This window comes from Bos grunniens, chromosome 3 (genome assembly GCF_055505025.1).
Source record: "Bos grunniens cultivar Pamir isolate PY7600 chromosome 3, Bosgru_T2T1.0, whole genome shotgun sequence".
Lineage (NCBI taxonomy): Eukaryota > Metazoa > Chordata > Mammalia > Artiodactyla > Bovidae > Bos > Bos grunniens.
In genome coordinates, this window is record NC_141167.1 from 78,940,001 (window position 1) to 78,953,916 (window position 13,916).

Sequence of the window (13,916 nt, forward strand, 5' to 3'; positions counted from 1 at the left end):
ACAAGCTCATGTAACTGCTATGAGTGGGAGGAAAAGAAGGTGGCAAAACACATCAAGCATAAGTTAAATAGCATTTTACTAACTTATGTGCTGCAATAAGATGTAATCATAGCATGTCTTCTTTTACAATATTAATTAACCTCTTTATCACTGTTGCAAGATATATGTGATTTCTCCCCAGGAGACTGCTTCTTGACATCTGGGAAACTGCCTCTTAAGTTTTTCAAAATGCTTTCTCATGATTAAATTTCCCTATTTTCTCCAGACAATTAAGGTAAGCAGGAGGCCCTAAAGCCACACGGGAGTCCCCAGTTCTGGTTAACTGCAGCCCTGTCAGACTAAAAACCCAGCTGCAACTCACCTTTGGTTTCCAGTTCAGGAAAGACCTGGAGTCGATTTCTCATTCTGTTTGTGGTCTGTGCTTTGAAGTTCACGGGGACAGGGTGAGGCCCTAGGGAGTTCCACAACTCCTCTGGTCCCTTCTCCCCAACATTGTTCCATATCACAATCACTTTATGCAGATATGGAACTGCCTGATAATGATTTAAAAGTCTCAATAAGAGATCTGTTCTATTGTACGTCTGCATTATGAGAGTAAAGGAATCCTGGGTGGGCTTGCCCTGAGATTTTATTTCCCTACGCAAAGTGAGCATCTTGTCTTCTTTGATATTAGGGAGTAAAGTGGTTAAAGCCCCAGCTACCAGCAGTAACACAAGGATGACCACCAAAGAGAGACGAAGCACACGAATTCCCATCACTCTTCCTGGGAGCTTGCAGATGTGGCAACACCTGGAGTAGAAATGGAAGTAAAATGCAGAATCTTAGCATTCTCACTAGTTACCATGGTTTTGCCTCTGCTTTTTTAAGGAGAGAAAGGTCAAACACCTTTTAGTTATTCAAGTTCAGTTCCTCCTGCCTTTTTGATTTGGCCTAAGACAAAAAGCGCAGTGAATAAACCTTCCCTTCCCTGACTGCTTTGCAGTTGCAGACAAAAGAACATCTATACACAGGAAGAATTAAGCAGCACATTTTAAAATTTGCCCTCATTTTGCTACTAAAAATTTGGAAATGAGATTATTTTCAAATTGGATTATATTTCTTTTTTGTTGTTGTTGTTTAGTCACTCAGTCATATCTGACTCTTTTGTGATTCCATGGACTGTAGCCCACCAGGCTCCTCTGTCCATGGGATTTCCCAGGCAAGAATACTGGAGTGGAGTGGATTGCCATTTCCTTCTCAAGGGGATCTTCCCAACCCAGGGATCAAACCCACATCTACATTGGCAGGCAGATTCTTTACCACTGAGCCACCTGGGAAGCCCTATATTTCTCTTAGTAACTATTTAAATAATTAGTATATATTTCTCTTAGTAGTATACTAATTATTTAAATGGCTTTATTGAGATATCAACATTCAGAAAACGAAGATCATGGCATCTGGTCCCATCACTTCATGGGAAATAGATGGGGAAACAGTGGAAACAGTGTCAGACTTTATTTTTTTGGGCTCCAAAATCAGATGCAGATGATGACTGCAGCCATGAAATTAAAGGATGCTTACTCCTTGGAAGAAAAGTTATGACCAACCTGGATAGCATATTCAAAAGCAGAGACATTACTTTGCCAACAAAGGTCCATCTAGTCAAGGCTATGGTTTTTCCAGTGGTCATGTATGGATGTGAGAGTTAGATTGTGAAGAAAGCTGAGCACCGAAGAATTGATACTTTTGAACTGTGGTGTTGGAGAAGACTCTTGAGAGTCCCTTGGACTGCAAGGAGATCCAACTGTCCATTCTGAAGGAGATCAGCCCTGGGATTTCTTTGGAAGGAATGATGCTAAAGCTGAAACTCCAGTACTTTGGCCACCTCATGCGAAGAGTTGACTCATTGGAAAAGACTCTGATGCTGGGAGGGATTGGGGGCAGGAGGAGAAGGCGACAACAGAGGATGAGATGGCTGGATGGCATCACTGACTCAATGGACGTGAGTTTCAGTGAACTCCAGGAGATGGTGATGGACAGGGAGGCCTGGCGTGCTGCGATTCATGGGGTCACAAAGAGTCGGACACGACTGAGTGACTGACCTGTACTGACTGAGATATCATTGACACATAAAATTATATATATTTAAGGTGTACAACTTATTCTTATATATATATAGATACACACACACACACACACACATATATATATAAACATTTCAGTATACTAAATTTAAACTTATCTTTTGGCAGCAAACTTGTTTCCAAATGAAATCATATGCAGAATCCTAATGTATGAATCAGGTAACAGTGGTAGGAGCAGCAGCAGCAAACAATTATAATGGTTTATTACTTATTAGATCCTGTACTCTGTGCTTTGCATGCCATAGCATTTGCTTATTTTCTCAATAAATTAAATAATTACTGAGCACTATTTTAGGTTCTGTGTGTATAGCAATGAATAAGATAGATGATGTCTCTGCTGTTCATAGCAGAGGAAATAGTAAGGAGAGACAGATAAAGTAAATAAACTCAGAGCTAATTTAGGATAGTGGTAGTGAAGAGAATACATCAGAAGGACACCTTGTGGTTTCAGTGGGGCACTTGTAGCTGGGCCATCATCCTGGAGGCATTAGATTCCAAACAAAATCTCACTTCACTATTCAAATGATGTGCAACTACTCTTCTGTTTTTCATTGAGGAAACTTGGCAACAGTTCCCCTGATCTTGTTTCACGTTGTGAGGTGTGTGGTGTCACTGCAGAAATAGTTTTTCTCCATATAGATCAACAAGGACGTAGAGAGGTCATATAGACCACGCCTTTAACATCTTTTAAAGTTCACAAGAGTGGGTACTGGGGAATTCCAAAGATGGAAGGAGAACATACCCCACACTGTGCTCGTGCACTGAGCGCTGTGCAAGCAAAGGAAGAACTTACTCATAAGGACAAAGGAATGGTCAGTGTCACTCAGCGACTCTCACTTTTCAAAAGTCTAGATTTGAAAAGCAATGTTCCCTTGTAGTAATCTTTTCAGAAAGCTTTCAAGGATGTTCTCTCCTGGACTTTGTCTGCAGCCTGTTCTGTTAAGAAAAGCAATTTTGTGTTTCCCCTTTCATCTTGGCCTCACTCTAAGAAATGAATAAAATGGATTGTTTCTTAGGTAACCTCAGCTTTACTATGATTATTTTTCAAGGATGGGCAATTTAAGGTTTGAGAGTACAAATGTCTTCACTGTATATAACCTCTCCCTAAAACAACACATACTGTTAATGTGATGAACCAAACAGAAACCATTATAAATTAATAGCCTTGATTCAAAGACCTTGATAATCCTTCTAACACTGAATCAAAAGCAAGTCTCATAAAACATATTTTCAGTTCTGCATAAAAATGGCTGGTTACAAGCACTCAGAGTTAAGATTCATCTGACAACTACATTAAAGTATACCCTGATTGAGATCTTAATGTTCATTTTCTACAGCAGAGTAGGAATAACATATTCTAGAATTTATATAGCAGTGTCTCTAGTCAATAAAGCAGATTCTGGTTAACTACCTGCCAGTTTAGTGGAGAAAGAGTAATGAAGATTCATCTCTATAGCCTACTATAAATAGACATTGTCAAGGAGAATTCATGAATGACTGTTTCGCTTTTACCAATAATATACTTTTAAGTGGGAGTTTTCCTCCATATCCATCATAGAAATTTCCTCTGTCAGATAGCTTCTAACCCCCTGTTTTCCTTGTATCAAAAATGTTTTGAGAGTTATGAATAATTTAAATCTTTGGAAAGACAATGCAAATATTTCATGCAGTTATACAGACCAATAAAGTTATGTAACATGTGTAGTCTGTATAGAAAAGTAAGAACTATATAGATTGCAGTGCAAGCGGCATCTCTGTGCTTTGAGAACAGCTGAAGTCTGGGACTTTATTGTTGATGCACTGGAAACAGCCTTAGAACAGATTGGAGAGTGATGACTTCATATAGCTATTTGGATTTCAGTGTATAGCTTTCTTCTGTTCACTGTCTAGAGAAGACTGTACCATCTAATTCACAGCTTTGAGTTTTGAATGGGGAATATGAGAAAGAATACACCTGGATAACCTTCATCTTAGAAAGAATTAAGAACTAAAATGATTTAGTTTCAAAGTATATCTGTAAACCTCCCTGCTGGTCCAGTAGTTAAGAATCTGCCTACCAATGCAGGTGACATGGGTTCGATCCCTGGTCTGGGAAGATCTCACATGCCGGGGAGCAACTAAGCCCATTCACCACAACTACTGAGCCTGTGCTGTAGAGCCCAGGAGCCACAACTACCGAAACTCGAGTGCCCTAGAGCCAGCTCCACAACCAGAGAAGCGACGGCAATGAGAAGCTTGTGCACCACAACTAGAGAAGCCCCCACTCACTGCAACTAGACACAGCCCCTGCACAGCGGTGAAGACTCAGGGCAGCCAAAAATAATACAGAAATAAAATTTAAAGTGACATCTGTCGGTATCTTCTGAAACCCCACTTCATTCCAGAAAGGACCGAGATCCCTGATAGCACAGTCCGTGACTCTTTCCATTGTGTTGTGGTAAATTCTGCAAGGCTGCGTCATAAAGTAGTCTACGAGACTGTCACTAAGGTACCTGTATGATAATATAAATATTAATATTGGTATGTTGATTGTTTTTACAACTTTATTAACATTTATTTCACATACCATAAGCTTCACCCATATAAAGTACACAATTCAGTAGCTTTTAGTATCTACACAGAATTATGCAACCAAATCTAATTTTGTAACATTTTTAACACTCTAAAAAGAAGAGTGTTAAACCTACTCATTAGCAGTCACTCTTCACCTCCATTTCCCCTCATTCTCCACCCCAGCACCAAGCTAACACTGATCCACTTTCTATCTCCATAGTTTGCCTATTCTGGACATTTCCTAAAAAGAGATCATACAATATATGGCCTATGTGTCTGGCTTTTTTCACTTAGCATAAATGTTTTCAAGTTTCACCCATGTCATAGTATATAACCATACTTCTTTTTTTTATTCCCAAATAACCTTCTATTGTACAGATATACCACATTTTGTTTGTGTTAACAGTTGCTGGACATTTGGGTTGCTTCCACATTTTGCTATTATGAATATTGCTGTTACAAATAATCATGTACATGTTTTTTTGTGAACATATGTTTTCATTTCTTTTGGGCGTGTACCTGGGAGTGGAATGACTGGGTCATTATATCAGAATTTTTAAATATTTGAAAAGTGAGGTATCTTTTAGAAAACCATTATTTGAAATTTTAAGAATTGTTCTTAAATGTGGACCTAAGACAGAGTAGGAAAGTAAATAATGCAATGAAGCAACAATTACAAATTCTCTAGTGTTTGTCTTTAAATGAATGAGGCAATCTGAATTTTCAAAGACCTGCTATTCAGTTATTTACTACATCTTCTACCAGAGTTCCTCAGGAAGAACACTACTGAATGATGAATTCTTTACTCCAGGCTAGTTCTTTGGGATTAAAAGCAACAATTATCTAGACAAAAGCTGAAAACAAATAGTCTGGGCTGCTGTCTATGGGGTTTTACAGAGTCGGACAGACTGAAGCGACTTAGTAGCAGAAGCAGCAGCAGCATGAACAAAGACTAGTTTAGCCAGAGCATGGCATGAATGAAGATTAGTTATGTCCTCTGACTCACAAGATAGAAAAGCAATGAGCAGCGTCACGTCATACACCGAGAAGCTGTCATTTTCATTCTAATGCCACAGATGGTAGAAGAATAGTAACTATTCTGCCATTTCACTATGAGATTTGCCTCATATTGTACAGATTGTTTTCTCCTCTGGCTCATCCTCCAAAATACGCACTTGCCAAAAAAACTGATGATTACAGCATATAGATGCTCAGAAAGGGGCCCTTCACCGCCACAAGATAAAAACATTCCAAGGTGGAACACAGAGGCTAATTTAGAACCTGGGGTTCCCTTCTGTGAACATGAAAGAAGAATCAGAAGACATCAGCGTACACCTGATGAGCAGCTTCTGGCCAGGTGACATACATCGTTCTAACTGAGGCGAAGGCATATGTGGCACCCAATTTCAAAAGGACTTTCCTCTTACGGTACCTAGAGCCCACAGGCTGGCCATGACTCCACATGTTGTACACGCTCTTTCTCCCTACCCACCAGACTCCTACACCCTGCCCTTCTACGGGCAAGACTCTTTCAAACATCCCCTCCCCTGTGCTTCTCTCACCACTCTCCATCCTCAGTGATCCTGGGGATGGGGAACGCAGTGCTACCGGACTTTGTTTCCAGGTATTACAACTATTGGCTGAGCCTCCTTTTCGACCGGGACTGTATTGACGGCCCTTTCTGTCAGGCTCCGCAATCCAGAACAGTGCCTGGCCATTTTTTGAGCAAGGTTCACAATGCTCTGTGGTTGAAAAAAGTGAGGGAATCTATATTTAAACAGTCTTAAACTTCACAATGGGGCTTCCCTGGTGGCTCGGTGGTAAAGAATCCACCTGCTAAAGCAGGAGATGCGGGTTCGGTCCCTGGGTTGGGAAGATCCCTTGGAGAAGGAAATGGCAACCCACTCCAGTGTTCCTGTCTGGGAAATCCCATGGACAGAGGAACCTGGTAGTCTGTAATCCATGGGGTCACAAAGAGTCAGACACAATGACTAAATAACAACAATAAACTTCACAATGAATCAAAAATGCCTGAAATTAAAAAAAATAAAATAAACTCAATCGAGTCAAGACTTAAGAAACCATTCCCTCTATAAAAGACCTGGGTTATCCCAGGTGCTAGAGAGTATTCTAAGAAGAGCTTTTACTTTTGTATTTCCCCCCATTCAGGGAATTCATTCTTTTCATTGTATTTTATAAATGCCATTCAGCTTTCTCATTTTCAACCAATGATATCCTCTCCTTCCTAAATGATTTGCCCTCAGTTTTCCTTCTAAAGAACCCATCTATTTTTTTTTTTTTTACGGTTCTTCTTCTTCTTTTTAAGAAACACCTTTCTTAATACATAAGCTATAATTTTTTAAAGTCTTTATTGAATTTGTTAAAATGTTGCTTCTGTTTTATGTTTTGGGTTTTTGGCCATGAGGCATATGGGATCTTAGCTCCCTGACCAGGGATCGAACCTGCATCCCCTGTATTGGAAGACGAAATTTTAATCACTGGACCAGCAGAGAAGTCCCTAACTCCCATCAGGGAGTCTTAACTCTGATTACTTTTTTCACGAGTCCAAATAATCAACATAAGTTATTTTGTGTTAATGATATTATATAGGAATAAGAAAGGCAGGAATATGAATAGACTTAAAGTAATAAATAATAAAAGGATCCACACAGTATCACAGATTTACCTTGTGGTTTTGCTGTGTTTACAGCCAACTGTACAGTGATCTGAACGGATGATTTAGATGCCTACAATCTGGATCTACTGTGTCATGAACTGGCTCTTAGGGTTAAAGTGATTCATCTTTTTTTATCAACAGTATAACTGACTACAACATATATAGGATCACTGATAGCCAATCTAAGTTCTGTTATTTAGAAGGCTTAAGACTGACCTTTCCTGCCCTTTTGAGACTACAGTTCTGAAACAGAATTGCTAAAACATATTGGTAAATAGCTGCATTTACTACAATATCACATTTGAAAAACAGAAGTTGCGGCCACAGGTCATTTCTCACTGCAAGCTATAAGAAAGAATTTCTGTATTGATCACACTAAAAAGCAAGTCCTCCTCCTGGCAGCCAGGTTGAGTGAGCCATTCCCTTACAGGTATATCAGGTTCAAATGAACTCTAAAAAACATGTATGTGTGTGTGTATGTGTGTGTGCGTGCATGCACATGTGTGTTCATTTGTTCTTTGCAATCCCATGAACTGTACTGGGATTTCCAAGACAAGAATACTGGAGTAGGTTGCCATTTCCTCTTACAGGGGATCTTCTTGATCCCTGTAGCGATTGAAACTGGGTCTCCTACATTGCAGGAGGATTCTTTACCATTGAGCTACCTGGGAAGCCCATAAAACACAGATAGCAGAAACCAAGGACCTGTGTCTCCACTTTCCTCCCCAGTCTTGACCTATTATCAGTAGCAAAGTCTGCTTGTCAGTCCTGGCATTTTTGTCCCTTCCTAAGGCATCCTGTACAAATCATCAAATTGCTTCTCAATACTTCTTCAGGCAGCTACTCTCAATTAACTAGATTTGCTTTCTCATCATGGATTAAAGAGGAAATAACATATAAATATTATGTAGAAAGTCTTCTTAAAACACTGCCTCCGTCAATACAGCCATTTGTTACTGAGGCAGAGGCCTTCTCTGTCCTCAAAGTGCACAGGTCTCAATTATGCTAGATGTAAGTTTCTTCCAGTCTTGCATCTTCCTCTTGGAATTGCTAACTAACTGTAGCTATTATGATGATAATTATGATGATGATGTTTGAAGATGATCAAACTTATGGACATATATCAGAGCAGGAGAAGGAATGGCCTTATTCCTATGAGGAACATCCACTACTTATAAGGATCCAAGGAGTCAATGCATCCTAAGAAGAAAGTCTAGAAATAGAAAAGCATTTTTAGCTCAGCACAGTGTCATGCAAAATTAGTTCAAGAAATGGGTCAAAAAGAAACCAAGTCTATCTGCAAATACATTATTTTTACCATTCCAGAATATTGAAGCTTTTCATTTGAACTTCTCTCTGTTTTAGTCACAGGAAAGTGGAGGGGAGGCAAGATTGCTGGGTGACAGATCCTTGGAATGTTCTAAAGAATCCTCTTACTTTTTACACAATACTGGTTTTCAGCAATAAACTCACATTCCAAAATCATTTCTCGAAGAGAAACAGATTTTATATGTATGAATTATAATTTGCAAATAGCTTTAGATATCAGACCTAAAATCAATGCAATCCGAATTCATGTGAGCTTCCTAACTTTATTAGAGGAAGGTCAGGATATCCATGGTTAGTCCCCACAAACAAACATTCCTAGGTGCTTACCCAGCCCAGCACTGTCAGACCCTAGGGTTGATAATGAGTAAGACCTCCAATTCCTGCCCTCACAGAGCTTACCAGTAGTAACAAAAGTTGTCAGACCTCTTTCCTCTGTGTGTTACTTAACATCTCAACTCTTTAGATACACGGGGATTAAAATGCATCCACCCCATTTTGTAGATAGGATAGCTGAGCCTGAGAATATTAAATGATGCTTCCTGAGCCACAGAAAGAGTAGAGGGTCTGAACAAACTCCCACCTCCCATGTGTCCCACCTTGTATTTTCAGTGTTTTCTGTGTAGTCTCTGTTTTCAGCTTTGTCCTGGTTTACAGGAATAAACTTTTTATTGACTTTATGTTATAGTCCGGAATACTGTTTCAATGGATAAGATCTAAAACAGGTGATGCAGTATTTTCTAATAGATCCTGGCTCAGTAAAAACTCTTTATTTCCAAGGAAACAAAAGTATCTCTATAGGAAACATTTTTTTCTCAGATAAAAATACCGGTACTTCACCTGTGTTCATAGCAGCATTATTCACAAGAGCCAAAAGGTGGAAGCAACTCAAATGTCCATTGGCAGATGAATGGCTAAACAAATGTGGTATAGACATACAATGAAATATTATTCAGCCTTTAAAAATGAAGGGGATTCTGACACATGTTACAGGATGAACCTTGAGGACATCATGCTCAGTAAAATAAGCCAGTACAAAAGGACAAGTACTATACGATTTCACTTACATGAGGAATCTAGAATAGTCCAATTCAAAGAAACAGAAAAGTAGAAGGGTGGCTGCCGGGACCCGGGGAACAGAGAAATGGAGAGTTGTTTAATGGTTGTAGAGTTTCAGTTTTGTAGGATGAAAAAGTTCTTGAGATTGACTGCTCAACAAAGTCAATACACTGAACACTACTGAGCTACACACTTAAAAATGGTTAAGATGGCAGATTTGTGTATTTAACCACAATTTTTAAAAAGTAAAAAGAAAATCCTGGTACTTACCTCATTATGGTAAAGTTCTAATTTTTGAAAAATTTTTCCTTATGGCTTCAGTAATTGATAGGAACAGGCTCTCTTGGCACTATTGAGGGAAATAAAAGAATTTCCTGTGATGTTTTTGTCAATCAGGAGGAATTAAAAAAAATGCTTTAATGTCATGGTCCATAGACTTTGAATTATTTTTAGAACTTAAAATTTTCTATACTGTGTTCTAAATATTATATGTAGGTGACTAGGTAGATGATATCTTCCTGAGGTTTGTGCTAACATTGCTATATTTTTGTTTTCATCTTTCCCTTAAGTATCCAGAAACAGTAAATCCATATCACCCTGATGATCTAATGTTTACTCATTTGAAACCAGAACATATATGCCATGCAGAAAGGCCTCCAGACGCAGCAACCTGCACTTGTATTCAATTTCTAGACTTTTAAGTGTCTGTAGTTTTATCTACCATCAAAACTCTTTTTTCACTTAAGGTTCATATGGCATTCAATTTGAAGTACTAAAAGAAAAACACAGGGTTTAAAATAGAGTTGCAGGTAAAGGTCAGGATTAATTACATTACTGAGGAATGACAGATGGCATCCTTCCTAATCCTTACTATTGCCCAAAGGGAGCCAGAACTTTGACTGGAGATGACCTTCTGCCTCTTACTCCTCTGGGCCTTCATTTCTCACAGTCCTCAATTACACGTCTAAGAAGTTAGAGCTTTCCCTCCCATACAGTCCACACAGTTAACCTAATACAATTAATTAGTCAATGATCTAAACAATTATATAAAAGTTCAGGGCAGAAATTCATTCATTAGTTTAAAAATGTTCATGAATATATCTACCTGTTTTATAAATTTTATAAACTCATAATATATGAAGGAATTCAGAGCTGATTAGACTTGCAAGATACTGCATCTATAGTGACCATGTGAACAGAGCTGAAGAATCATTTTTGACTTTTCAAACTCATATTCTTTCATGATACAGTTACTGAAGGGACAAAGGGGTGGCTTAGCCTGTATCTAGACTCATCAGGTGACACTTATTTCTCCTCTCTATACCAAAAGCACCCCTTATGTACATCTTAGCATCACATAGTTCTAAAATCCTAGACTGATCTGCCCTGTCCTCACATCTGCTTCCTCTTCCCAAAAAATTCCTCCAGGAACTTTAATTCTCTGCTTAGCTCAGAGTCTAGCACATAGTAGACGCATTAAATGATTGTTGAATGAATGAAAGAAAGTAACTATAACTTTGATATGACAACATATATTGTTGTCATATGTTAACATATTTGGGACAAACATCATTTCAAGATGACAAAACAAACCAGACGTCATTTTCCACTCATAGAACTCCTGATTTAGTGTCAAATTTATATTTCTAAATTGGAAATTTATATAAACCATTATATTTCTAAGAAAATATTTACAACTGAAGTCGGTAATTATGCCATCGAAGAATGTGAAGTAGCACTGCCATTTTTTGAAAGAAGTTCTTTGCAGGAATAGCTATCTTACGTTTTTGGAAGTAAGCAGTGTAGCAATTTAGGAGTTCCAGAACCAATGTAACTGAAATTAAATTTCAGTTTCTCCAACTTATTTCAAAACTATTTGAAAAACGGTGTTGCAGACTTCTCCATAAACCAACTGAACAATTTCTCATCTGTAGCAATATAGGCAAAATGAAGAATTTATTTTCAAAGGCAGAATACAAAAACACAGGTCAAATTGCAGCTGATCTGGATGAGTTAAGAGAATACTGGAAATGAGTTGCTGAAATTTAGTTATTTGCATATATACATCTGAACCACCCTCCCCCACCAACCTCTGTCCCCAGTTACATCATATTGAAATAAAGCAGCTTTGGAGGAAAAACTCAACTGCAGTCGAAATATTTATAATACTTAAATATTAACCTAATTTGTACCCATTTAACCTTTCTCCAGCAGTGTAGTTGAGCAAAATTTAGTCTCTGGCTAACACAAAAGCTTCCTAAAAATATAAATAAATGCTACTAACTGAAAATATTTTTATGTTTTTCTGTTTAAATTAAAATAAAGAAATATAGGCCAAGAAAGGCAAAGACAAAATACTCTGTCCAGAACTTAATTTCTGGAATCTAGCTGTTTTTACACAGCAGTTTTAATTAACATGAACATTTTTTAAAAATTGTAGAATACATACATTATATTTTCAAAAATAAAAACACAGAATCACTACCCCACAAACTCATAAAGTTCCAAGAAAGAGAGCAAAACAGAAATATCTTCATTGTTAAAAAATTTTTTAACCAGAGAGCATTTTGCTATTTCCTTACCTCTCGTGCAGAAAAGACTGCAGTGAGACCTAGGCAATTTATTTGCTTGCAGCTTGGTTATCATAAAACGCAAGGGGCGTCTCGCTTACTCATTTTTTGCTTTCTCTCCAAACCCAGCAGTTTGCATTCACTCGGCGTCATTCGCTGGATTGATAACCTGGATGAAACGCTGCCCACAAAGAGAGAGCCTAAAGCTGGGGACAGTACCGGGTGGCCGCCCCTCCCTTTCAGTGATGCTCCACTTCCTGTTAGATTAAAAGGCTGTTCCCAAGAAGCTCGGTTTTGTAGTTTCTAGCTCACTTCCAAAAGCCAGTCTTTCCCCCATTGCTCCCTCAACGTAACAAGTTTTAATCATTCAGGTGATGGACCACCTGACCTTACCCAATTTCCCGGAAAGACACAGAAGAGGAGTTCCGGAGACCGTGGGGCCCAAGACTGGTCCGCAGGCTCGCCCCTCCACGCTCCGCAAGCCCTCGTGTCCCACCAGCGAGTGAATTTTCCTTGAGCTTCCCTGAAATGGGCAATGGGGTTCTCACGAGAATCAGAGCCGCGGCTCCGGCCTCTGGGATGACCTGGAAGTAAAGGGGACGTGTACGAACTCGAGTTTGGGGTTAACAGAGGATTGAGATGGTCGGGGAATCAGTCAATGCCTTAACCGAATCTCAATTTCAACACGATCTCGTAGGCACTCCTTTCAAAAAGAACTCTTTTTAAATACATTTAACATTCTTTCGGAAGGTATTTGCCTCCTGCGTGACAGTACAGAAAGGTCAGGCGCTGTCTGGGGGCGCAGGGCTGGGTGGATTACTAGGATTTGGGTACTCATAGAGTTCACCCAGCAAAACCATCATCATTTGCCCTTCCTATCATTTGCGTTTCCTGCAGACTGGATTCTTAAGCACTGCTACCGAACAAACCGGGATTTGATGCTAATACATAGGGCAATGGCTAAAGGGCAGGCGCAGGATGCCAGCACATCTGAGAACAGCAGTGATAGGTAGTCGGAGTGGACGTGAGCGGGCTCTCAACCTTCCGGCCAGCCCAATTCGTGGGTTGCCACCTCAGGATTTTCTTCCTGAGTACAGGTGGCGGGACTTGACTCCAAGTCGGCCCTTGAGACCACCTACAGGATGCCACCTCTCTTTGGCTTCTGTAAAACTCGCAACTCCGCCCTCGTCGTAAGCCCCGCCCCACCGCGCAAGTCCCGCCCTCGGCCCCTCCTTCCCCCTTTCCCGTCCCAGGACGCGTTGCGCGGCCCGGGCCGGAAGTCGCCCGGTTCCCGGGTGTCTGTCTGAGTCTGTGTCTGGAAGCGGCGCGCGGCCCGGGACAGGCAGTGGGAATCACATCTGAAGCGTCACCTGTATCACTACCATCTCCCACGGAGCCACTACTAGAGGGGAGTAGACCCGGCCTTTCGCCGGGCAGAGAAGATGTTGCCTCTGTCCATCAAGGACGATGAATACAAACCACCCAAGTTCAATCTGTTCCGCAAGATCTCAGGCTGGTTTAGGTGCGGGGAACTGTGTTTGCGGGAAGTAGGTGACCGGCACAAGGGGAGAAGGCCCAAATCTAAAGATGGCCCGAGGTCCAGGGAGG

The 13,916-nt window shown here is 40.0% G+C and overlaps 2 protein-coding genes across 6 annotated transcripts in view; one reads left to right on the top strand and one right to left on the bottom strand.

The window, feature by feature from the left end:
- Positions 1 to 13,538, bottom strand: part of EXTL2 (exostosin like glycosyltransferase 2) — an 18,682-nt gene extending 5,144 nt beyond the window's left edge. Inside the window, exons 1-5 of one of the 4 annotated variants that reach the window (XM_086391483.1) lie at positions 12,702 to 13,538; positions 12,321 to 12,489; positions 11,522 to 11,666; positions 10,009 to 10,087; positions 362 to 789 (exon numbers count right to left, since the gene is read on the bottom strand). In XM_086391483.1, coding sequence (XP_086247609.1) covers positions 362 to 789; positions 10,009 to 10,013 — 433 coding nt within the window. In that variant the 5' untranslated portion in view covers positions 10,014 to 10,087; positions 11,522 to 11,666; positions 12,321 to 12,489; positions 12,702 to 13,538. Of the gene's footprint in view, positions 1 to 361; positions 790 to 10,008; positions 10,088 to 11,521; positions 11,667 to 12,320; positions 12,663 to 12,701 lie in introns of those variants that run through there. The other 3 variants (XM_086391481.1, XM_086391484.1, XM_086391482.1) reach the window with 3 other exon arrangements.
- A 52-nt stretch (positions 13,539 to 13,590) lies between these two features.
- The window catches only part of SLC30A7 (solute carrier family 30 member 7), a 100,431-nt gene continuing 100,105 nt past the window's right edge, over positions 13,591 to 13,916 (top strand). For both annotated transcript variants that reach the window (XR_015160577.1, XM_086391480.1), the window contains exon 1: positions 13,591 to 13,830. Coding sequence is in view for 1 of the 2 variants with exons in the window: in XM_086391480.1 (XP_086247606.1) it covers positions 13,751 to 13,830 (80 nt within the window). In the remaining variant the exon portion in view is untranslated. The remainder of the gene's footprint in view (positions 13,831 to 13,916) is intronic.